Consider the following 24445-nt stretch of genomic DNA (forward strand, 5'->3'; position numbering starts at 1 on the left):
AGCAGCAAAACATAAAGACATAAACATATGTCTGCTGCCCAAACATAAAGGCTGAATTAATTGAGTAACTATTAGACTATGATTGGTTCATTTGTATTCCTCAGTTCTGTGCAAGTGCAGCAAACCAGAGCAAAAAAAATTCTAGACATTAATCCTAAAGAAATGCGTGAGTTATGCCTGGTGAAATCCCACAAATAAGCAGCGACCAGAACAGGATTTCTGGTGAAGAATTGAGCTTTTCTGCTGGTGCAGAATTTTATATCCACCATTCTCCTATCACAGTAAGAAGGAGACAGTGGTGGGAGTTCCCAGTTATTGGGAATTTTTAAGGTGATGAACAGCCTCACCTCTAATGAGGAGCAGACTGTGCTGTGGCAGGATCTAGGTGCTTACCTATGAAGAAAAGACAGGTTGTCTGCTTCTTTGCGTGTCTGTATTGCAGCAGTTCAGGGAAGGTGCAGAAAGTGGGGGTGGAAACAGCGGGGGGGGGGGAGAGAGTTGTGAGGCATCCCTAGACTCGTTCTTTCACTCTGCGCGGTAGCCCTAACTTCCTGGTGAGCTAAGGCGTCTGCTTATGGCCTTCAAGAGCTGCCTCAGAGTTTCAGTCCATGTGGATTTCCCAGTTTCATGTGCTAGCAGTCCAGTCTCGTGCACACACACCTCCGCCTCCCTGCTGAGTCAGAGAGAAATCCCAGGTCCCTTTCTGACACATACATCATGTGCGGTGGCCTCAGGCCCAGTCTCTTTTTTGTCCTTGACGCAGGGCATTTACCGCATCAGTGGAGCCAAATCACGGGTGGAGAGGCTGTGTCAGGCCTTTGAGAGTGGCTGGAGGCTGGTGGAGCTCTCGGATCATTCACCCCATGACATCACTGGAGTCCTTAAACATTTCCTTAAGGAGGTAAGAAATGGAGGGGGAGACATCCTTAGAATTTCATTTCTCTAAACCTGAGAGTGGTTTCCCAAAGTTTATGTCTTTAGCAGACTCTGGGAACTCATCAAGCTACACATCCCCAACCCTTTTCGGGTGTGTGTGTTATTTTATCTAAAGGTGGAAACAAATGTAATATACAAAAAATAAACATGCAACTGGGTTCAATCTGTTGGGAAATAACTAGTGAATACCAATTAATCCTGAAGTCCCAGGTGTGTGGGGAACTACAAAGAAAAACAGCTGACTGCATGAATTCAGAAATAGGGTGTGGGGCTTGACTTCATGGGAAATATAGGTCATTAGACTTTTAAATGTCCCAATATGAGTGCTTACAGTTCTCCCCTGCCTCTGCCCTCTTGAGCTTAATAGACCACAACTTTTAGTAAGTTTAAATGCTTTATTTCAGTAATCACAGGTCTCACTCATGCGTTGTTCAATGCTACAGCAGAAACAACACAAGTAAGGTATTTTTGCTTACAAAATACAGAAGTGATTCTCAAACATGTGGACTGAGTCTGAAGTCCCAGGCTCAGACATCTGCTCAACTTACATGGTTCAAAGGAAGAGGGGAAGGAATATGAAACCTTTAGTTCCTCCCTCCTTGGAGGAAAGGGGATGTGACATCACAGAGTCTACTCTAGTAATTTTGAACTCTGTAGTCCTTAACCCCTTCACATACTAACTAGCACAGGCATGCATTGTTAGGTTTGACTACAAAACTCCCACACACTCTACATTAAAGGTAAAGGGACCCCTGACCATTAGGTCCAGTCGTGGCTGACTCTGGGGTTGCGGCGCTCATCTCACTTTATTGGCCGAGGGAGCCAGCATACAGCTTCTGGATCATGTGGCCAGCATGACTAAGCTGCTTCTGGCGAACCAGAGCAGCACACGGAAACGCCGTTTACCTTCCCGCCGGAGCGGTACCTATTTATCTACTTGCACTTTGGCGTGCTTCAAACTGCTAGGTTGGCAGGAGCAGGGACCGAGCAACGGGAGCGCACCCCATTGTGGGGATTCGAACCGCCGACCTTCTGATCGGCAAGTCCTAGACACTCTACATTAGTCTTGTTTATTGTGGCATTGCTGCTCATGAGTTGCACAGCACGTGCCCCAATCTGTAGTTATTCTGCTCCTTCTGTTCCTTTATTCCCTGATATTTCTAACTAGTTTTATTATGTATTTTTATTTATTGCGTATGTGCACAGTAACCCTTAATACAGGGGTCACCAGGAGCCTCAGCTTTCACTGAAATTAGGCTTGAAAGAAGCATTCTGTTGTAGCCAGTAGAATAGGTTGTGGTGTGTGCTTAGTAGAAATGGGCAAAATAGGCAATTTCGGTTTCACATTTTTCCAACATTCAGTTCTCCACAATTCCACATTTCTTTGTAATTTTTTTAAAAAAATTAAAGTCCTCATAAAAATCATAAGTGTTTTAGGGCAAACTTCTCATATGCGTGTGCTTGTATACCATCTTACTTCTACTATGCACATTTCCCCCCAGCGCTGTGCTGTTTCCTCTAATATAATGCATTTTTGCATGGGATTTTCTCTAATATAGGCAGTTTTGTGCACATTTTTCTCAACTATATGTATTTTTGTGCACATTGCTTTGCTGGAGAACTGTGCTGCTAATTACAGAAAAGTGTGAATTTTGAAGCATGACTCTGTTCCAGTACCTGCATTTTTTCACAGTGTGTGAATTAGGTATCTTCTTCTTTAAATGCAAACTGAATCAATTTCCCTTCCCATCTCTAGGATTTGGTTGAAGTGTTTGTGCATGTGGGTGTGGGTTTATGGTGACCAAAACAATTTTCAAATGGCCCCCCAAAATGTCGGTGACCCCTGTCTGGGGTAGTTAGGGCATCCCATGACTGCCCATGGTTCTGTTGCATCTGCTTTGCTCTCTATTTTCCATTGTTCTTTGTACTGTCGTAAGCAGCTGTAGGCTCTCCAGATGCTATGGTAGATCTGTGGCTGAGGGAGGAAGGCTCTTCTCCTGGGAGACCAGCATTTTTTACAAGATTGTGATGATCAATTAATTATTTTCTATCTCACTCTTCCAAAGGAGCCCAGGACAGCAAACGATGACACAATAAAACAATACAATTAAAATAAAAGGAAGGTATATTTGAAAACAAGAGCTTTTACCTTTACCTTCTGCTGGAAGTGGTTCGCTCATTTCTCTGAAAACGTTTGCAGTCGCATGTAAAGGGGCATTTTCTAAATCTTCTCCTCCCTTCTTCTTACAGCTTTCCAGTCCTGTGCTCCCGTACGAGCTGTATGATGATTTCATGGCTCTCTCCAGGAGCGTGCAGAGAATGGAATACAGAACAGGGGCTGATGCCAAGACCTTGGCAGATCCCATCAAGAGTACAAAGGATTTACTGCGCAAACTGCTACCAACAAATTATAACACATTACGGCACCTCATTGCTCACCTCTACAGGTAACAGGGAGACCAGCAGTGACTCCTGAGCTCTTTTCTTGTAGGAATAAGGGCCACTTTGGATGCTCTTTGCAAAGCTCTAAAGTGGGGTATAAATATCCTTAAGAGTTAAGTATCCAGTTTCAATACAGATCAATTGGTCCACACTTCTGTTTGCCCTGCCACTTTCCCCTGGGAAAACCTGCTGTTTCCTTCTGAAATGGACCGAATGGCAACTGGGTTTTCTGCAGATTGCCATTTGTTCCAATTCAGCAATAAAGAGTGTTTTGCAGGGGAAAGCTGCAGGGCAAACACAAAGCCACTCATACCTAGAAAGCCAAGGGCCCTATGAAGCAGTGTGCGCCCACCCACCCCAGGTCTCATTGGGGCTCCCTACGCCACTGCCTGTGTTTATCTGCATGATACTTGGGTGTCCTGCATTCTCCCAAGGGCTCAGGCTACCAGAAGAACATATAAAACCAGGGGCAAAGCTAGACTTTAAGTCAGACCCAGTTTGACACCCCATGTGCATTTATGTTCACACACACGTAGACTGGGAGCCTCAATGGTGCCCCTCTGGAGGCTTCACCCAGGGCAAAAAACCTAGCTAGCCCCCACCCCCGAAGCTATAGTGCTGTATGAAATTTATGTTTTCCATCCCCAGAGGCTTTTAAAATGGTATCTGATCAAGAATTCAAAAATTGAGAATAGCTTCCACAAGCCACAAAAACCTGTTTGCATCTTCCTTAAGGGCAGAGCTGTGCATTGATGCAAACATATGTCACACAACCTTAGTGGAATCTTCTTCTAGGGAAATGGTGGTCAACCTGAATCCAGTGATCCTTGAAGTTCCTCAGAAGCTTCCCTGGGGTTGCTCTATAAGAAGATCAGCCCGACCTGGCCACAGTGATCCATGCGACGGTCATCTCCAGGCTTGACTACTGTAATTCCCTCTATGCGGGGCTGCCCTTGAAGCTGTCCCAGAAACTCCAGTGGGTACAGAATGCTGCAGCAAGGCTCCTCACGGGGTCTCTGCCATGGGAGCATATTCACCCAGTGCTTTTCAAGCTGCACTGGCTCCCGGTGGAGTACAGGGTCAGATTTAAGGTGCTGCTTTTGACCTTTCAAGCCCTTCACGGCCTAGGACCCTCGTACCTACGGGACCGTCTCTCCCGGTATGCCCCACGGAGAGCCTCAAGGTCCATAAATAACAACACCCTAGTGGTCCCAGGCCCTAAGGAAGTTAGATTGGCTTCAACCAGAGCCAGGGCCTTTTCAACACTGGCTCCGGTCTGGTGGAACGCTCTGCCTCATGAGACCAGGGCCCTGCAGGATCTGATTTCTTTCCGCAGGGCCTGTAAGACAGAGTTGTTCCGCCTGGCCTTTGGCTTGGAGCCAATTTGATTCCCTCCCTCTCTCTCTCTTTTTTTCTTTCTTTTCCTTCTCCTCCTGCGATGAGGCTACATTTTAATATGTTAATGTTTCATTATTTTAATGTTGTATTTTATTTTTGTTTTTAAGTTGTAATCATTCATCTTGTTTTTATTATTGCTTGTAAGCCGCTCTGAGCCTGGCCTTGGCTGGGGAGGGCGGGGTATAAATAAAAATATTATTATTATTATTATTAGTCATGGAATAGGATTCAGACCACTTAGTCCATTCACGTGAGACCCAGTCAGCCCCAAACCTCATACAAAAACCTCTCCATCTTGCTAAAGTTCTGCAACTAATGATTTGGGAATTCTTATGCAGGGAGATTCACAGCTCAGTTGCAGAACCATGGGCATAGCCAAGGGGGGCTCAACAACTTTGACTGCCCCCACAACAAAAATCCTGGCTAGGCTCATGTGCAGAACACATGTTTTCAATCCCCAGCATCTCTAGTTCAAACAATTGGGGAGCAGATGATGGATGCCTGGAGCCCTGGAGAGCTGCTGCCATTCAAAGTAGACAATATTAGGCTAGATGGACAAATAATCTGACTTTGTATAAGGAAGATTCCTGTGTTTCTACAAAACAGAAGATTGTAAAGAGAGGAGGGTAACTCCAGAGTAAATCCTTGCAAGGTGAGGGGAACCTCAGGTGATAGGTTAGCACAACTACTTTTGCACCAATAGTATAAAGCTATAATGGTTATTCATGTTTTATGTAGGGTCTAGACTCTTCCCTCAAGGTAGCACTCCTGAAGGGGTATTGTATTTTTCCAGTACTCAAGCAGCAATATTATACTGCTGGGAAAATGTGACCCCTTCTCTGACATTATCATCATTGCTGTACCATGTGGAATGCAGTTGCCTAAGTGTCACAGCCCCTATTGAATGGCACCAGTGATGAAGGACCCATCCCATGCATGCCAACCATGGAGATGCTTTTCAGAATGAAGTGGAGAAGCCCTGAATCCACAAAGTCACACAAATAAAAATGACTACCTACCTTACTGAAAATGTAGCCTAAGCACCTCAGTGTCTCCCATTTCTGGAAAATGTCTAGGTTCAGACCTTTGACGATTCATTCTCTCTCCTCCCCCCTCAAGAGTGGCTGAGAGATATGAGGATAACAAGATGTCTCCCAACAACCTGGGGATCATATTTGGGCCCACACTAATCCACCCTCCCTTGAGCAATGAAGTTTCCATGTCGTGCCTCGTGGACTCAGGGTACCAGTCCCAGCTGATTGAGTTTCTCATCCTCAACTACGAAAGAATTTTTGGGATGGATGACCTGCCTCCATCTGTGCTTTGTGAACGTGAAAACTCTTTGAAAGAAGCAATTACCAATGAAGCTCTTTCAAGCAGCGAAAGAGATGTTGATGCAGCTTCTGAGGTAGGAGTGGGGGCGGTATTCCCAAGCACATGCTTCCCTTCATTTCCCTACTCCTTCCCACATTGCCTCTACAGATATACTTCCATGGGCACCCCTCAAAATGGTGGTGCTAAGAATAGGGGAAGTGCCGTATTTTTCTGTGTATAAGATGCTCCCATGTAGAAGATGACCCCTATTTTTTTTTAACCCAAAATTAATAAATCGATATTTTAGGGTTGCCATATCTCTAGAAGTGAAAATCTGGATGATTGGTGGCAGAAGAAGGTTGTTGAGCTTTTTTTGGCCAAGTGGGCAAAGTGTAACCCCCAGTCCCCCCACCAAACACACAATCCAATCCAGACATTTGCTAGAAAATTTAAAGATCCTCCCAGCAATCAGCCTGTGATGGCTGGCAGAACTGGTTCTGGCAGCTTTTTCATGGCAGCTGCAGGAAGGTAAGTAGTGTTTCTTAAAACTCCTGTGCATTCACCATCTCTGTATAAGATAAAGGTACCCGTGCCCGTACGGGCCAGTCATGTCCGACTCTAGGGTTGTGCTTAAGAGGCCAGCGCTGTCCGAAGACACTTCTGGGTCACGTGGCCAGCGTGACGAAGCTGCTCTGGCGAGCCAGCACCAGCGCAGCACACGGAAACACCATTTACCTTCCCGCTATAAAGCGGTACCTATTTATCTACTTGCACTTAGGGGTGCTTTCGAACTGCTAGGTGGGCAGGAGCTGGAACCGAAAGGCGGGAGCTCACCCCGCCGCAGGGATTCGAACCGCCCACCATGCGATCGGCAAGTCCTAGGCACTGAGGTTTTACCCACAGCGCCACCCGCGTCCCCCATCTTTGTATAAACCAAACCCCCATTTATGACTTTAAGAATTAGCCAAAAAACATTGTCTTATACATGGAAAAATACGGTAATTGCAAAAACGCAGGATGCCAGATTCAATATAGAAATCATCATGTATAAAAGGAGTATTTGACATTGGTGGGACAACATGACTGTACCCAGGTCAGGAGAAAAATGATCATACCATGTTGTTGTCCTGTAGCTGCTAAGGTCAGGACAGGGGTGAAAATAGCCAGGTTATAACAAATACCTTCCCTACATGTGGCCACATATTCTGTCCTTGGTATCCAGTCGCTGTTGGTGGGCTGAGATGCTGCTGCTCTCCCAGCTTCCTGGAGGGAGGCAGCTGAGGCCCAGGGAGCTCAGCACTGAGCAGGCACAGAAGGGCAAGAGCAGTGGACTGGCTCCACTGTATTGCCCAGGGCCAAGCTCCTTCCATAAGTGCCTGCGGCATACGGTGCTTGGAAGCTGGGAGAGCCAGGTCACCTCACTGACAGCTACCATTGGTTTCTATAGCTAAAGGATCTCAGGTGATTTTTATTTTATTTTTTATTTTTTGAGACATATCAAGCTGTTACTAGTCAAGGTTGATGGTACTAGGTAATGTGGACCATTTCTGAATTTATTATAAAAGCTGAGCTGTGGAAGAATCACATTTTGTTTTGGACTGAACCCCTTTTTGCTACAGGTAAAGGAATTGCATGTTTGAGTCACATATGCATGACCTTTTGCACATGAAAACCTAACATGTCAAGGGAAAAATTAGCCTAGAACTCTTCTCCTAAGCTTTATATATGCAAGCAATGTTTTATGGGAGAAAATTCAAAATGCAGTCCCTGATCTGTAGTTTGACGCAGTACAATCCATGCGCTTCTGCTCAGCACATACCTTGGTTCTAAGACTACTGCCAATATGAGTAACAGGCCTTATGATTACTGGGCATACAAGGATCCCTCATTTCTCATATTCTGTTGCCTCCATCTTTTCTTCTGAGTTTGTCAGTCTGCATGTGGTTGACCTCTGTGGTGCAAACTGCAATGGAGACACCAATGTTCTACATTTTACAAGGATCTCAATTTTTAAAAATAAATTGGGGGATGGGGGAGCAAATGGACGTGGGGGGAGCAAAATTTTGCCAACATTTCAACTTTATCAGAATAGATCCATTTTTTGACATTTCAAAAGCACATAATACGACAAATGGCAGTGACCAGTTTCAAATTCTGAAAACAAAATGTGAGCAAAATGGATGTTTCAACAGGGAACATTCTGAAACAAAAATATTTATAAAATAATGAAAATACTCCCCCACACACATTTTTTTTTAAAAAATGTGGCACTTGAATTTAAAACTTTTAAATGAAATTCTGTAATTAAATGATTATATACACACACAGTAATGGGATTCTTTCCCTCTGACTCTGATTCTAACTTTTTGAAAGTCCTTTGGCAAGTTTATGGGTGTGGCTATATATGGGAAGCGCGATTCACAAACATGGCTTTTCCTTCCAACAGAAGTCCTCCTCTAAGCCGTATCTGGATGAAGACAATAGCACTGCTGTGGATTCTGCCAGGCAGAAGCAGTGTATGGAGGAAACCCACTTTCCTGAAAGTGGGGAAACTATAGGTAAAGTTCTTTCCTAGATCCTGTTCAGGCATTTAAAGAATATTGGTTCCTTTTTGGGGGAGAGAATGTTGTCTTCTTCAGGTTCAACAGTGCCCCACTCTTCCTCCAAACCATTAAGATCCACAGTGTCTCCCTCATAACTTCCAGACACCCTGTCTCTCTGTTTCTATATCAACATTTCGAGAAGCCACTGCATTCTAAATTTTGCCTGCTCTAGTATTAGAATGGCCAAACCCAAATGATATATCTTGATATAATAAGAAAGGTATGACCCCCATAGGAGGATTTGTATTGCCACATCACTCCTGGTTTGGCGTGAAGTCATGGTGCTGTGGGGGCGCAAAAGTGAAGGCAGGTTGCGCAAGAGCAGAGGTCATGGCATAGGAGTGGGAAGGGAGAGACAGTGAGAGGGGAAAGTGGTTAAAGAAATGGCAGACATTGGAGTAAAGCAGAGATAGAGAGAACTGAAAGAAAAATGGTGATTTTAAACCACAGCAGAGGTTTGACTAAAGGACCTTCATTGTCAAAACATTGTATGAAAGTACTATGGAGTATTTTAGAGCATTGCATATTTTATATCTCTCACATGAGGCAGCTAAGGAATTGGAAAGGGAGAAGTCTGAGTACTGGAGATACAGGGAGATACACCGAAAGCAGGGGGAAGGGACTGTTCTAAACAATGACAGAAGTTTTGAGTAAAGGGAGATAAAGAGACACTGAGAGGAAAATTGCAGTTTTAAACAATGGCAGAGAAATGAGTGAAACAGGGCTGTAAAGTCACACAGAGAGGAAAAAAGTGGTTGTTTTAAACAATGGCAGAGGTTTCAATAAAGCAAGGATGGAGGAACACTGGTGATTTTAAATAATGGCAGAGGTTTGAATAGAGCACAGGGACGCGGACTTATAAAAAATATTGGGGGGGCCCGGGAAAGCTCATGAATAATAAATAAGCTCATGAATATGCAAATAAAGTGGCGCCGCCTCCTCGTGAGCGAATAGGGGAGAGTGTGCTGCGCCTATTAATCAGCTCCTAAGGAAATTGGGTGGAGCTTTTGCTCGGGAGGGAGGGCAGGAGGCATGCAGCCCGCCCCTCCCTGTGCATTTTGGGCTGGGGGAGGGGCGGCGATGGCGCTCTGCTGGAGGGGCGCCGGAGATTATTGGGGGGGCAGAGCCCCCCCAAACGAATTTTTGAGGGGGCTCGGGCCCCCTCAAGCCCCATGGAGTCGGCGCCTATGAGAGCAGGCAGAAGTGACACTGCGGGGGGGGGGGGGATGGCAGTTTAAAACAAGGTCTGAGTACAGCAAGAAGGAAGTTTAGAAAGGCTCTGTTGTGTTAGCTTCTGTGTTGCATCCATCTCTGCTATTTTTCCATCATAAAACTAGGTTTTATTTTGTTTTTTTTAAAAAAAAAAACAACTCCTTGTCCCATCATTCCTGCTTTATTTAAATCTCTGCCATGGATTAAAACCACCATTTTCCTGCCAGTGTCTCTCCACCTCAACTCCAGCGCTTGGGGAAGCCCAACAAAGGAAGTCATCAAAGAGGAGCTTTCCTCGTCATTAACTTTTAATAAGCATTGCTTTGGGACATCGTCTTTTTTTAATTTCTTTTTATTGAATTTCACTTAAATAACCAAAAGAAAAAACAAATCAACAATTTCAAAAGAAATATCCATACATAACACAAAAATAGCATCAGTTTCCATTACAATTCTTTGTCTTCTTCCTTAAATCTTTATATCTTTAAATCTTTAAGTCTTTCCTCTACATACCTATTGACCTCCTTCCCTCCTGATTTCGGGCTTCTTAATAAAACTTCTTTCTTTTTTCTGCAGCTTTAATGGTTTGCGCATCGTAAGATTTATATCAAACCTGCTGTAGTTTTTAAGTTTCTATAGTTTCCTTCAATGTATACCATAAATTTATTCCAGTCACTAATAAACTTTGTAATTTTTTGGTTTCTATTTTTTTGCGTCATTTTTGCTAGTTCAACATATTCAAATAATTTTGTTTGCCAATCTCTGATAGTTGGGGTGTTTGGGCTTTTCCAATTTTGTGCTATTAATATTTTAGCTGCTACTGTTGCGTATTGGAATAGTGTCTTACCTTCTTTTTTAATTTCATCCCCAATTATTCCTAGTAAGAAGGCTTCTGGTCTTTTAGGGAAAGTGTATTTAAATATTTTTTTTTAACTCATTATAAACAAGTTCCCAGAACTTCTTCATTTCTTCGTAGGTCCACCACATATGGTAGAAATTGCCTTCTTTGATTTTACACTTCCAGCAAGCCTTATTTCCTGTTTTGTACATTTTCCCTAATTTTTCCGGTATGATGCACCACGTATACATCATTTTTTCCAAATTTTCTCTAAGCGTAACGCATGCCGTGAATTTCATTCCACTGCTCGATAATTTCAACCACTTATCATATTCTATATTGTATCCCAAGTCCATTGCCCATTTTGTCATGACCTCCTTTATTTCTTCATCTTTAGTGTCCCATTCTAATAATATGTTATACATTTTAGATAATAACTTGGTTTTACCTTCAATTATTTCTATCTGAAATTTAGATTTTTTCTCATTTTTTCCCTACTTTTTTATCTTCCTTCCATACTGCATTTATTTGATGAAATTGCAGCCAGCCTGTTAATTTATCTTTCAACTCCTCATATGTTCTCAATTTCCAGCCACTTTCTGATCTTATCAGTAGGTCTTCATAAGTCAGTCTTTCTCCTTCCATGTTTGCTTTTTTGGTTGTTAGGATGTCAATTGGTGATAGCCACCAGGGTGTTTTCCATTCCAAAAGTTTTTTATTTTTCTCCCAAACTTCATATAGTGGCCCTCTGATAATATGGTTTGAAAAACCTTTATGTACCTTTTCTTTATTTAGCCACAAATAGGCATGCCAACCGAATCTGTTGCTGAAGCCTTCTAAGTCTAGCAGGTCAGTATTTTCCAAATTAATCCAGTCTTTGATCCAGCAAAGGCAGGAGGCTTTGAAATATAATTTCAGATTTGGCACCGAGAATCCCCCTCTTTCTTTTTGATCTGTGAGTAATTTGAATCTAATTCTCGGTCTTTTCCCTTGCCATATACATTTCGAAAGAGTTTTTTGCCAATCTTTAAACATTGTGGAACCTCTAATCACTGGAATGTTTTGGAATAAAAATAACATTTTTGGAAGTATGTTCATTTTTATTGCCGCCATCCTTCCCGACCACGAAAGTTTTACTCTGTCCCACGTATCTAGATCTTTTTTAATTTCTTTACATGTTGTAAAATAATTGTCCTGAATTAAGTTTATGTTTTTTGTAGTTAGCCAAATTCCCAAATATTTTATTTTTTTAACCACCTTGATTCCATTCTGTATCTCTAATTTTTCTCTTTCACCTTTTCCCAAATTTTTGGTCAACATTTTTGTCTTTAATTTATTTAACTTAAAACCGGATAGTTTACCATACTCTTCTAGTATTTCCAAAGCCTTACTAACACTTTTTTGCGGCTCTTCTAAGGATAACATCAAATCATCTGCGTACGCTTTTAGTTTGTATTCTTTCGTTCCTACTTTGATCCCTCGAATCTCTGGTGTTACTCTTATTTTGTTCGTGATTACCTCCAATACCATAATGAATAAAAGCAGGGCTAGAGGGCATCCCTGTCTTGTTCCTTTTTCAATTTTGAATGAATTTGTTAAATTGTTGTTTATAATCAATTTAGCAGATTGGTTCGAATAAATCGCTTTTATTCCATCATGAATTCGCCCTCTAGCCCTGCTTTCTCAATGCTTTTTAGTAGGAACTGCCATGAAACATTATCGAATGCCTTCTCAGCATTGATGAAAATCAGCGCTGCAGGTATTTCATTCTTACACTCCAGATATTCAATGATGTTTATGATATGCCTTACATTATCTTTGAGTAACCTATTTGGGAGGAATCCTGTTTGATCTTTATGTATTAAATTTACTAGACATTTTTTAAGTCTGCTTGCCATCACCTCTGCAAAGATTTTGTAATCGTTATTTAATAATGATATAGGCCTATAATTTTTTATATTTAGTTTATCCGTGTCAGGTTTAGGAATCATCGTAATATGAGCCTCTTTCCATGTCTCTGGTATTTTTCCTCCTCTTAAGATGTTATTCATGATGTCACATAGCACTGGCGTTAGTTGCTTTTCTAATACTTTGTAATATTTAGCTGACAATCCATCCGGTCCTGGGGCTTTCCCTGGTTTCATCTTCTTTATCGCATCCTGGATCTCTTCTGCTTTTATGGGTTTATTTAATTGAGTTCTTTCTTCCTCTGTTATAGTTTTCCCACTGTAGTCTTCTAAATATTTTTCTATTTGGGTTATCTCTTCATCTTCCTTTGTATACAATTTCTCATAAAATTTGGGGAAGTTTTCCTTTATTTCTTTTGGGTCTTCTATCAATTGCTCCTCTATTTTTATCTTATTTATCACATTTTGTTTTTGCCTTCTTCGCAATTGCCAAGCTAATAATTTACCTGTTTTGTTAGCTGATTCGAAGTATTTTTGTTTCATTGACTTAATTTTCCATTCAACTTCTTGACTTGTTAGCATTAGTGTTTGTAATATTTTTATTATTTGTATGTTTTGTTCATCTTTCGGATTTGTTGTTAATTTTTTCTCACATTCTCTTAACTGACTGAGGATTTCCTCTTTCTTTTGTTCTCTTACCTTCCTCTTATAATTGTTTTGCTGGATGAGAAAACCTCTTAGGACCGTCCTGCTGGCATCCCAGACTACATCTATGCTTGTTTCTTTATTAAGATTCAAACTGAAATAGTCTTTTAAGGTGACTTTGGCCTTTTCAATAACTTCTTCACTCTCCAGTAGATATTCATTCATTCTCCACCTGAACCCGCCCTGTGATACACCTTTTATTTCAAAAACTACCGAATTATGATCAGAGAGAGTTCTAGGTTGGATTTCACATTTCAGAGTTCTTAATGTTAGTTCTCTTGAGACCCAGATTTGATCAATTCTGCCCCAACTCTTATGTGGTTCTGAAAAGAAGGTGAATTGCTTCTCTATTGGGTGTTTGTATCTCCAGATGTCTATTAAATCTAAATTTTCCTCCAGGTTATTAAAGGATCTTGGCAGTTTCCCTTGGTTACGTTTTTTCTTTTCTGATTGTCTATCTATTTCTGGTGCCGGCACTCCATTAAAATCTCCCAATAATATCGTCTTGTTACACTCTAACTCTAGCAATATTGGTTCCAGTTTCTTAAAAAATTCCAATTTGTTCAGATTCGGGGCATATGTGTTTATCACGTTAAACTTTTCACCCTGGAAATTAATTTGTACCCCCAAAATCCTTCCTTCATCGTCTTTACAGATTAATTTGGGTTCCTGTTTTTCTTTGACATATATCGCTACCCCTCTTTTTTTCCCACAATAGAATTTATAAACTCAACCCCCAGTTTTTTGTTTATCAAAATACAGTGGTGCCTCGCAAGACGAAATTAATTCGTTCCGCAAGTTTTTTCGTCTTGCGAGTTTTTCGTCTTGCGAAGCACGGTTTCCCATAGGAATGCATTAAAAATCAATTAATGCGTTCCTATGGAAACCGCCTTCAGACCAGGTCTGGGGACAGTCTGTCCCCCGACCTCTTCTGAAGGCTGGCGGGGGGCGAAAGTCTTTGCTCCCCCCCCGCCTGCCTCCCTGGGACAGTGGAGACTTTTCCGCTGTCCCGGGGCGATCTTAAAATGCTGGCGGGCGGCAGCGAAGGCTTCGCTGCCGCCTGCCAGCATTTTAAAAGCCCCCAGGACAGCGGAGACTTTTCCGCTGTCCCGGGGCTAACCCGCCAGCATTTTAAGATCGCCCCGGGACAGCGGAAAAGTCTCCGCTGTCCCGGGGGCTTTTAAAATGCTGGCGGGCAGCAGTGAAGCCTTCGCTGCCGCCCGCCAGCATTTTAAGATCGCCCCGGGGAATTCTCCGCTGTCCCGGGGCGATTTAAAAGCCCCCGGGAAGGCAGGCAGGGGGACAAAGACTTTTGCCCCCCCCCCCGCCCGCCTTCGGAAGAGGTCCTGGACCTCTTCCGAAGGCGGGCGGAGGACAAAAGTCTTTGCTCCCCCCTGCCTGCCTTTTCGGGAGAGCGGGAAGGCAGCGCTGCCTTTTCCGCTCTCCCGGAAAGGCAGGCAGGGGGGAGCAAAGACTTTTGCCCCCCACCAGCCTTCAGAAGAGGTCCTGGACCTCTTCTGAAGGCTGGCGGGGGGCAAAAGTCTTTGCTCCCCCCCGCCTGCCTTCAAAAGCCGTCCGGGATAGCGGGAAGTGCTTCCCTGCTATCCCGGACCGCTTTTAAAATGCTGGCGGTGGGGAGCAAAGCCTTTCGCCCCCGCCGGCCTTCCTGGACCTCTTCTGAAGTCCGATGGGGGGGGAAAGGCTTTGCTCCCCACCGCCAGCATTTAAAAGAGGTCTCCGAGATTTCCCTATGGGCTTTCGTCTTGCGATGCAAGCCCATAGGGAAAATCGTCTAGCGAAGCGTCGCAGAAACCGAAAAACCCTTTCGTCTTGCGGGTTTTTCGTCTTGCGAGGCATTCGTCTTGCGGGGCACCACTGTATGTTTATGCTTTTTGGTCACGTGTGTCTCCTGTATACAGGTTAAATCAAGATTCTTTCTTTTCAGGGCATTCACAATTTTATTCCTTTTGGTTTTTTCATTCAAACCGTTCACATTCCATGACAAAATTTTCAGATTCATTATTATGCTTACTTTCCAATCTACAAACAACTAATAATTTAAATTCGAGTGGTTTTGTTTTCTGTATCCTCTTCCTCTTCTTCCTCCACTACTCCCTCTTATTCTTCCCTTCCTTTATCTTCCTGTTCTTTTCCTTTCTTTCTTTTTCTTCTTCTCTCCTCTACATCTCCATTTCTTCCATTTTTTTTAAAAAAGATATTTATTAAAGTTTTACAAAAAGAAAAAAGATACAGAATAAAGGAAAAGGAAAAGGAAAAATACAAAAAGTACAAAAATACACAGAAAAAAATGCAAAATACAAAGAAAATATATAAAAAGCAGTTAAAAACAGATCAATCTTTTCATATCTTAGATTTCATTTACTTATTTCCTTGACCTCCTCACACCTCCCTTTTTTGTATTCCAGTTCACATGGTTAATTCAGCAAATCCTTACCCTCTTTGTTTTTATCTTAATTCTATATCTTAACATAATATAACTTTATATTTCCATCTGTTATCAATCCATTTTTACATGTTCTTATTAACCTTGTTGCTAAGGCCGCTTCATTTCAATCCGACATCATTTTAACATTCATTAATTTTACAATGTTTCTGCAAATAGTCTTTGAATTTCTTCCAATCTTCTTCCACCGACTTTTTTTAAAATAAAATTTTTATTAAGATTTTTACATTACAAAAAAGAAAAGAAAAAATACAAAATACAAAATAAAAATTATTAAAAACAATCAATCTTTCCATCACATTATTTTTCATTTACTTGTTTCTCGGACCTCCTCATACCTCCCTTTTTTGTATTCCAATTCGATTTATTAGCTCAGCAGTTTCTTTCCCTCTTTATTCTACCCAAATCTTTATTCTTAAATTTATTACGCTCTTAATTTTTTACTTATATAAACCCATTTTTTCATATTCATTTAAGCCATTACAGCTAGAAACCACTTAATTTCAATCCAACATTATTCTAAAATTCATTAATTTTACAGTGTCTCTGTAAATAGTCTTTAAATTTCTTCCAGTCTTCTTCCACTGACTCTTCTCCCTGATCTCGGATCCTGCCAGTCATTTCCGCCAATTCCATGTAGTCCATCACCTTCATCTGCCATTCTTCCAGAGTGGGTAAATCTTGTGTCTTCCAATATTTTGCAATAAGTATTCTTGCTGCTGTTGTGGCATACATAAAGAAAGTTCTATCCTTCTTTAACACCGATTGGTCGACTATGCCCAGAAGAAAGGCCTCTGGTTTCTTCAAGAAGGTATATTTAAATACCTTTTTCAATTCATTATATATCATCTCCCAGAAAGCCTTAATCCTTGGGCACGTCCACCAAAGGTGAAAGAATGTGCCTTCATTTTCTTTACATTTCCAACATTTATTATCGGGCAAATGATAAATTTTTGCAAGCTTGACTGGGGTCATGTACCACCTGTAGATCATTTTCATAATATTCTCTCTTAAGGCATTACATGCCGTGAATTTCATACCGGTGTTCCACAACTGTTCCGTCAGCGAACATAATATTATGTCCAACATCTTGTGCCCATTTTATCATAGCAGATTTAACCGTTTCATCCTGAGTATTCCATTTCAACAGCAAGTTATACATCCTTGACAGATTCTTAGTTTTAGAGTTCTGTTTCTAATTTTGATTTCTCCACCTGGAAGCCAATTTTCTTGTCCAAATTATATGCCTCCATTATCTAATAATAATGGAGCCAATCTCGCACTTTGTTCTTTAGTTTCTCAAAACTCTGCAGTTTTAGTCTATCTCCATCTTTTTCCAGAATTTCCCAATATTTCGGCCATTGAGCTTTTTCTGAGCTTTCCATATTGAGCTTTTTCTGAGCTTTCGCTTCCATCGGTGACAGCCACCTTGGGGTTTTATTTTCCAGTAAATCCTTGTACCTTATCCAAACATTAAACAATGCTTTCCTAACAATATGGTTTTTAAATGCTTTATGCACTTTGACCTTATCATACCACAAATATGCATGCCATCCAAATACATTATTAAAACATTCCAAATCCAAAATGTCTGTGTTCTCAAGAAGCAGCCATTCCTTCAGCCAGCAAAATGCTGCTGATTCATAATAAAGTTTAAGGTCTGGCAGGGCAAATCCACCTCTTTCCTTTACATCAGTTAGTATTTTAAATTTTATTCTGGGCTTCTTGCCCTGCCAGACAAATCTAGAAATATCTCTCTGCCACTTCTTGAAACAGTCCATCTTGTCCAAAATTTGCAATGATTGAAACAGAAATAACATTCTTGGCAATACATTCATCTTTATAACAGTGATTCGGCCTAACAAGGAAAGCTTCAAATTTGAGCATATTTCTAAATCCTTTTTCACTTCTGACCAACATTTCTCATAATTATCTTTAAATAAATTTAGGTTCTTAGTGGCCATATTAACCCCCAGGTATTTAACTTTCTTAACCAATGTTAAACCTGTCTCCTTCTGAAACCTCTCTTTCTCGATCAGTGTTAAATTTTTCTCAAGAACTTTAGTTTTTAACTTGTTCAGCTTAAATCCTGCCACTTGACCAAATTCTTGAATCAGATCCAATACCCTTTTAGTACTAGATTCTGGCTCCTGTAATGTCAATACTAGGTCATCTGCGAAAGCTTTCAATTTGTACTGTTTGGCTCCGACCTGTATGCCTTTGATCAGATGGTCCCTTCTGATCATACATCTCCATTTCTTCCTCCATATCTCTCCTCTACTTTTCCAAGATCTTTCTCATATCTCCACAGAAATTTCTTCACTTCTTGGGTCTCGGTAATCCTGAATCTTTTATCTTTATAGAAGAAGGAGATCCCTTCTGGGAACTCCCATCTATGTTGTATGCCTTTTTTTTCAGAACACTTACTAGCTGTTTGTAACCTTCTCTTTTGCGTAGGAGTCTGGTTGGTATTTCTTTAAAAATGATAATTGGTCTGCCTTCAATTATTAATTTCTTTTGATAGCTTGTTCTTAATATTGTATTTTTCAACTCTATCGAATTGAATATGACTAAACAGTCTCCTGGAACTTTTTTTGATTTTACTTGTTTAGACCTCATTTTTATTCTAAAAGCATTTTCCATCGTATATGCGACCTCCTCTTCTTTCAATTCCAACCATTTCGCTAGTTCTTTAGTCATTTTTTCTTTAACGTTCTCATTTGCTTCTTCTCCTACTCCTCTAAACTTTAGGTTTAGCTGTTTCTGTTTCATTTCAATCATCGCTAAATTATCCAGAACTTGATCTTTATTTCTATTCAGTTCTCCTATTTCATCTTTTATCCTGTCTCCTTCCTTTGTTATTTCATTTCTTTTTGTATTTTTTTGTTTGTTTCTTCCATAGTCTTTGATCGAACTGTTAAGTCTTTAATCTTACTAGACAGTTCTACTACTACTCCCTCTATTTTCTTGTCTATCAACTCATGCATCACTCCTAGCTTTTTCTCCATATGTATTTCACTCTGTTTGAATTCCTCCTTTATTTTTAGCCATAAGATATCTAAATCCTTAGATTTGGGACATCTTTCAAGTTAAGATTTGTCGCTTCCTGGGATGATACATTCAATAGGTTGTCTGCTTCCCTAATTCTCCATAATGTCTCTTCTCCTCACTCAGAGTTGAACAGCAGTGATGGCACCAAACAGAATGACACTATACTTGACCCTGAAGCTGCCAATGTCAGCCCACAGACCAGGGGGCGCTTCAGCCGGATGCCTGTGAAGCACCCTCGCACTGTCACCCCCATAGTGTCCAGTCTGCCCCTGCTGGCTGCTACCATGGCTGGCTCAGAGGAAGGAAGCCGTCTCCTGGAGCAAGGTACAAACAGCCGCAGCAACTCGCCAGACACTCGAGGGCAGCACAAGCACTTTGAGATCACTCCGGAGACTGCCACGATTGTTTCCAAGTTCCAGACTCAGAATGGGAGCCAAGACTGCTGTCCTGCAGGGCTGGAAAACCCACTGGAGGGAGAGCCTGTGGATGCATTGGGAGGAAGCAGGACTGAATCTTGAGCCTTAAATATTTTTGTTTTAATTTTTTAGGAAGCAAACCAGACAAAGGGCTTGAATTCCAGTTCCAGGAACAATTTGGAATAACTAGACCCTAACTTTGCAAAAGCAGGAAAAACTGCTTTTCACCTAAGAGTACACTTGAGAACTGGGGAAGAAACAGCCCTGGGTGTATCTCACAGAAACCTAGGAGGGATGATGCCCCCTCCAGATTTAACTGTTGCATTTCTTGCTTTGCAATGCCTTTGCAATGGAGGCGAGGAGCCAGTGCGGAGCTGCTGGGTTGCTGTAAGCTGCAAAGCCATTGGTGCAGTCTCTCGAAATGAGGCTGATGCTGAAGGGCGACTTCCAGGGGGCAGCCAGGAGCATTTGATGGGAAGAAGAGTCAAGGGCAGAGCCTAAGGCATAGCAGGATGTTGCTTGAGGTCCTGGGGAGTCGTTTGCCAGCATGGGGTGGCTGTTTTTCCAGGGGTCGTGTTGGGGATAAAACACATTTGGGGTGTTTGGGGGCAGGGCATAACTGTTCAAGTAAACTCCAGAGTGGTTCAGGGGTGGTTTTTCCACCTGGGCTGGGTATGGTTTGAAAAGGTGATGACATTACGCCGAGACTTCATGATGGGGGGCTCAGCCAGACCAGACTGCCACATGCAGGGCTATATTCGGCAGGTTTAAAGATACCAAAATATTGAGAAAGGTGAGTTCTGTGACCTATATAAATTTTGCAAATTAAGCAAAGTTTCATAACTTCTCTTACTTTGCATACTTCTATTATTTTTATTTCTTACTTTTGTGCATTATTTATTCTACTGCTGCTGTTCATACCGAGGGGGCAGTGGAGCCCCACTGCCTGAGCTTTGGAAATCTTGTAACAGCTACCTCTCTTGCTTCTGAGCTTTCAGGGGGTATTGCCCAAAAAATTCAAACACATCTTTGCAGTCTTCAGAGCTACAAACTGTTTTTGTTCTGTTTTTTTTGTTGTTGTTTTTTTGTTTTTTACAAAAGAGAACAGATTCTCAGGAAGCAAAGCTTTGCAGTGTCATTTTCTGTGCCTTTTCTTCTTCTGTGCCTGCCTAGAATTGCAGTGTTTAGGGCAAAGGTAAGTTGTAATGCTATAAGTGAGGAGGGAAGCGTGACTGGCAGAGGACACATGGAGGCAGGACAGCTACTGTCCTTGGGAGGCTGCCTGCTGCAGAGGTGGGTGGAGAAGGTGCTGCTAGGATGTTTCAACATCAGCCTGATTGCGCTCATCTATATTTAGGTTCTCTGTGCAGCTTTGGCTGCTTCATAGATGATGGAATTCCTTTGTTCAGTTCCTTGCAGGAGGTTGCATGTACTGCATGTTTCTGCCATCCATGGAGTAGGAGACAACAAGGTGACTGCGACTCCTTCCACCATTTCTTCCCCAGTTCTGTCCTCCATGCTTAGGGCTCAGACACACTTACCTTTCGCTCCTCTCTTTCCAGGCACAAGTCCATGCTTAAAAGCTCAATGTCCCAGCATGGTGGTTCTCTCTCTCTTCCCTCCCAGCTTTGCCTGCAAAAACCCGCTCTTTCACGCTCAGTTGAAGCAAACATCAAGTCAGGTTTTCTGTGGATTTCCATTTGCTCTGATTGAACTTTAAAGAGTGGGTTTTGGTGGGCAGAGCTCCAGACCAAAAAGAAAAAAGACCACTCAGACATAGAGCTTTAAAGTGTGGACAATGCCTGGAAAGAGCAAAGGAAAGGGGAGTGTAGTAAGCCCCCCTCCTTGCCTGCTTTGAGTCCTCTCACCACAGCAGGTGAAGAAGAAGAAGAGGAAGAGTTTGGATTTGATATCCCGCCTTTCACTCCCTTTAAGGAGTCTCAAAGCGGCTCACATTCTCCTTTCCCTTCGTCCCCCACAACAAACACTCTGTTAGGTTAGTGGGGCTGAGAGACTTCAGAGAAGTGGGACTGGCCCAAGGTCACCCAGCAGCTGCATGTGGAGGAGCGGAGACGCGAACCCGGTTACCCAGATTACGAGACTACCGCTCTTAACCACAACACCACACTGGCTCTCTGTGTGACCTCTGTGGATGGCAGAAGTGGGCAGGGAAGGAGTGGGCAGATCCATGTCTGCCTTGTCTGTCCCCCAGGTCAAAAGGTAAAGTAAAGGTTCAAGCCTTGGTTGCAGGCTGGCAAGCTACTTCATGTGAAGGGGAACCTGCTACCAGTTGGGCCTTCCAGCCCTGTACGCATGCCCTGAAGTACATGCCTTTGTATGCGCCTGCTGGCCACATGCCATTTCTGACACAGAATGTAATGCTAGCAGAATGGGGAATTTGCCACAAGTGAAGCAATTGTCACTAGTGTTGCCAGAGAGCACCTGAAGCGACTCCCGGCTGGATGCTAGGTTCCTCGGTCAGAGTGGAGAAGAAACAAGAAGAGACAACCAGGTGTAATGCACTGCAAAGCGGGCTATTAAGCCTTTGGTCAGTTTATTGGTCAACCAAAGTTGGAGAAAGTGTGCATGTTTTTTAATAACTTTACATTGAGGAGAAAAAATTAAGTCTTTTTCTTTCCCAAAGTCCCATGGGGTCAGTGTCACAGATGCATCACACCTCCAGGTGGAGAAGCTACATTCTGGAGTTTGGGCTAGAAACAGGTTTTTCCTGTGACCCATTAAGGCAACAATACAGCACCCAGAGGTCCCCATTATGCAAAAGCCCCTGGATAAGAGTGGTACAGTAATAAGAGCCCTTAAAGGTGGGATTTCCCCTGGAGAGTCTGCATGCGTGACTTTAGGGATTATGGATGGCATTAGGATTCCCACGATGCAAGGCGTAACACACTTGGTCTACAGTTTAGGAACAAAATCATACCTTTGCAAGCGATTTTACACAAGGTTACAGGAAGAAAAATAATTTTTCGAAGAGAGATGCGACATTTTCTTAGCTGAGCAGTTCCTAGTGAAAGCTCTGGTTTCAAGAGTTCGCTACTTTGTCGCTCTTAGTCTTGCAGAACTTTCCATAGCTGCAGTTACACTAAGCCAGCCACTAGGGGCGCTGTGGAGCAAGGATGTTGAAGTGGGACAGCTGATCCCTTTCAATCTTGCCCGTAGGCGACACGATGAAAAGGGGGCAGGCAGATGCCTTTATTTGAAACCGGCGGCAATGAACGAAAGAAGGGGGGGGCAGGGAGAGGAAAAGAGACGGGATGGATCTTTCTCAAGGCGTAATCGTGTAGCTGCAGGTGGTGGTAACTGGGAATAGAAACGGGGCACTGGATTCTGGTAACAGGAGGCAGGAGAAGAAAGGAGGTGGCTTGTGAGTAGCTCACAAAGTGGCAGGAAGCAACCTTGGGCTGAAGTCATGCCAGTCTCAAGGCAGATCTCAAAACAGCCATTTCGCCCCGCCCCCCGTCCTGCATCTTCAGTCTAAATCCACATGCAGTCAGGGTGCAATGGTGCCACAGCCAGCTACACATCTACGCATAGCTAGCGTTAGACATATTTATCAGTTAATGCAAACATCATTTTCTTCTCTGGAGATCACTTCTAGACGACTAAGATGGTCTTCCATGAACACGGTTTTAACAGTGAGTCCGTAAGTGACTGTGGAGGCCAGTTCTGGATCCACATGCCCTTCCACAGTGGAGACACAGGTTTCCAGGTGGGAGTTGATCAGGATGAGGGTTTGCCAAGAGTGCCTTCCTCTTAACACATTTCTCCCTTTTGCCCTGAGTTCACGCTTCTTCAAAGCCCATGACACCTTCGGTAAAGGCTCACAGGCCAGCATTGCCCAGTTATCAGTGCTTATGTTACATTCTCTTAGATGTGCCTTGAGAGCATCTTTAAACCTCTTTTGTTGTCCATCGGTATTTCGCTTTCCATTCTTGAGTTTGGAATAGAGTAGTTGCTTTGGAAGACGATAGTGAGGCATCCAAACAACATGACCAGTCCAATGAAGTTGATGTTGAAGAATCATTGCTTCAACACTGCTGATCTTAGTTCGCCTGTCTTTCCAAGTGATGTGTAAAATTTTTTGGAGACACCATTGATGAAATCTTTCAAGGAGTCAGAGATGGCATTTATAAGTGGTCCATGTTTGACAAGCATACAGTAAGCTTGGTAGTACGATAGCTTTGGTTTCCCTGCAAATGTCCCACTACTCAAATGCTCTGCACTTCAATCAGGAGATAGCTGCGCTCACAGAGCTCAGGCGATGCTGGATTTCAGCATCAATGTCAGTCCTTGTAGAAGGATAACTGCCCAGGTAGGAGAAGTGATTGACACTTTCCAAAGTTACACCATTGAGTTGGATCTGTGGTGCTGCGGAAGGGTTGTTTTGTGCTTGTTGGTGCAGCACTTTGGTTTTTTGGATTTTGAGCAACAAGCCAAGCTTTTTGTAAGCTTCTGCGAAGATATTTAGGATGGTTTGGAGGTCATCCTCTGAGTGTGCACACACTATGTTGTCATCAGCATATTGAAGCTCTATGACAGAAGTTACAGTAACCTTACTCTTTGCTTTCAGCCTACTCAGATTAAAGAACTTTCCATCTGTTTGATATATGATTTCTACCCTGGTGGGAAGTTTCGCTTCGACAATGTGTAGGATCATGGCAATGAAGGGCGATAACACATCCTGGTTTAATGCCCAATTCCACTGTGAATGGTTCACTTTGAGAGCAAGTGTTATCCGCAATAGTTGCTGTGATGTTATCATGGAGGAGCCAAAGGGTGTTCACAAATATATCTGGGCAGTCGATTTTCAGAAGAACAGTCCACAGGGAATTACAATGTACAGTGTCAAAGGCCTTAGTAAGGTCAATAAACGCCATATACAGGGATTGGTTTTGCTACCTGCATTTTTCTTGAAGCTGTCGAGCAGTGAATATCATGCCCACTGCCCCCTAGAACAGGCATCCCCAACCTTTGGCCCACCAGATTTTTGGACTACCAATCACCACTGGTCCTGTTAGCTAGGAATCATGGGAGTTGTAGACCAAAACTTCTGGAGGGCGCAGTTTGGGGATGCCTGTCCTAGAAGGTCTAAAACCATTTTGGGATTTAGGAAAGGTCGCCCCAGATATTGTTAAGAGACA

At 42.6% G+C, this 24445-nt stretch overlaps 1 protein-coding gene across 5 annotated transcripts in view; it reads left to right on the forward strand.

Moving 5' to 3' along the window:
• The window catches only part of GMIP (GEM interacting protein), an 86333-nt gene extending 66010 nt beyond the window's left edge, over positions 1-20323 (forward strand). For all 5 annotated transcript variants that reach the window (XM_081898103.1, XM_081898104.1, XM_081898106.1 and 2 more), the window contains 5 exons: positions 764-901; positions 3187-3383; positions 5896-6184; positions 8537-8648; positions 18994-20323. In XM_081898103.1, coding sequence (XP_081754229.1) covers positions 764-901; positions 3187-3383; positions 5896-6184; positions 8537-8648; positions 18994-19388 — 1131 coding nt within the window. In that variant the 3' untranslated portion in view covers positions 19389-20323. The remainder of the gene's footprint in view (positions 1-763; positions 902-3186; positions 3384-5895; positions 6185-8536; positions 8649-18993) is intronic.
• Positions 20324-24445: the final 4122 nt, after the last annotated feature.

The sequence above is a fragment of the Podarcis melisellensis genome, assembly GCF_964234715.1.
Source record: "Podarcis melisellensis genome assembly, chromosome: 2".
NCBI classification, from domain to species: domain Eukaryota; kingdom Metazoa; phylum Chordata; class Lepidosauria; order Squamata; family Lacertidae; genus Podarcis; species Podarcis melisellensis.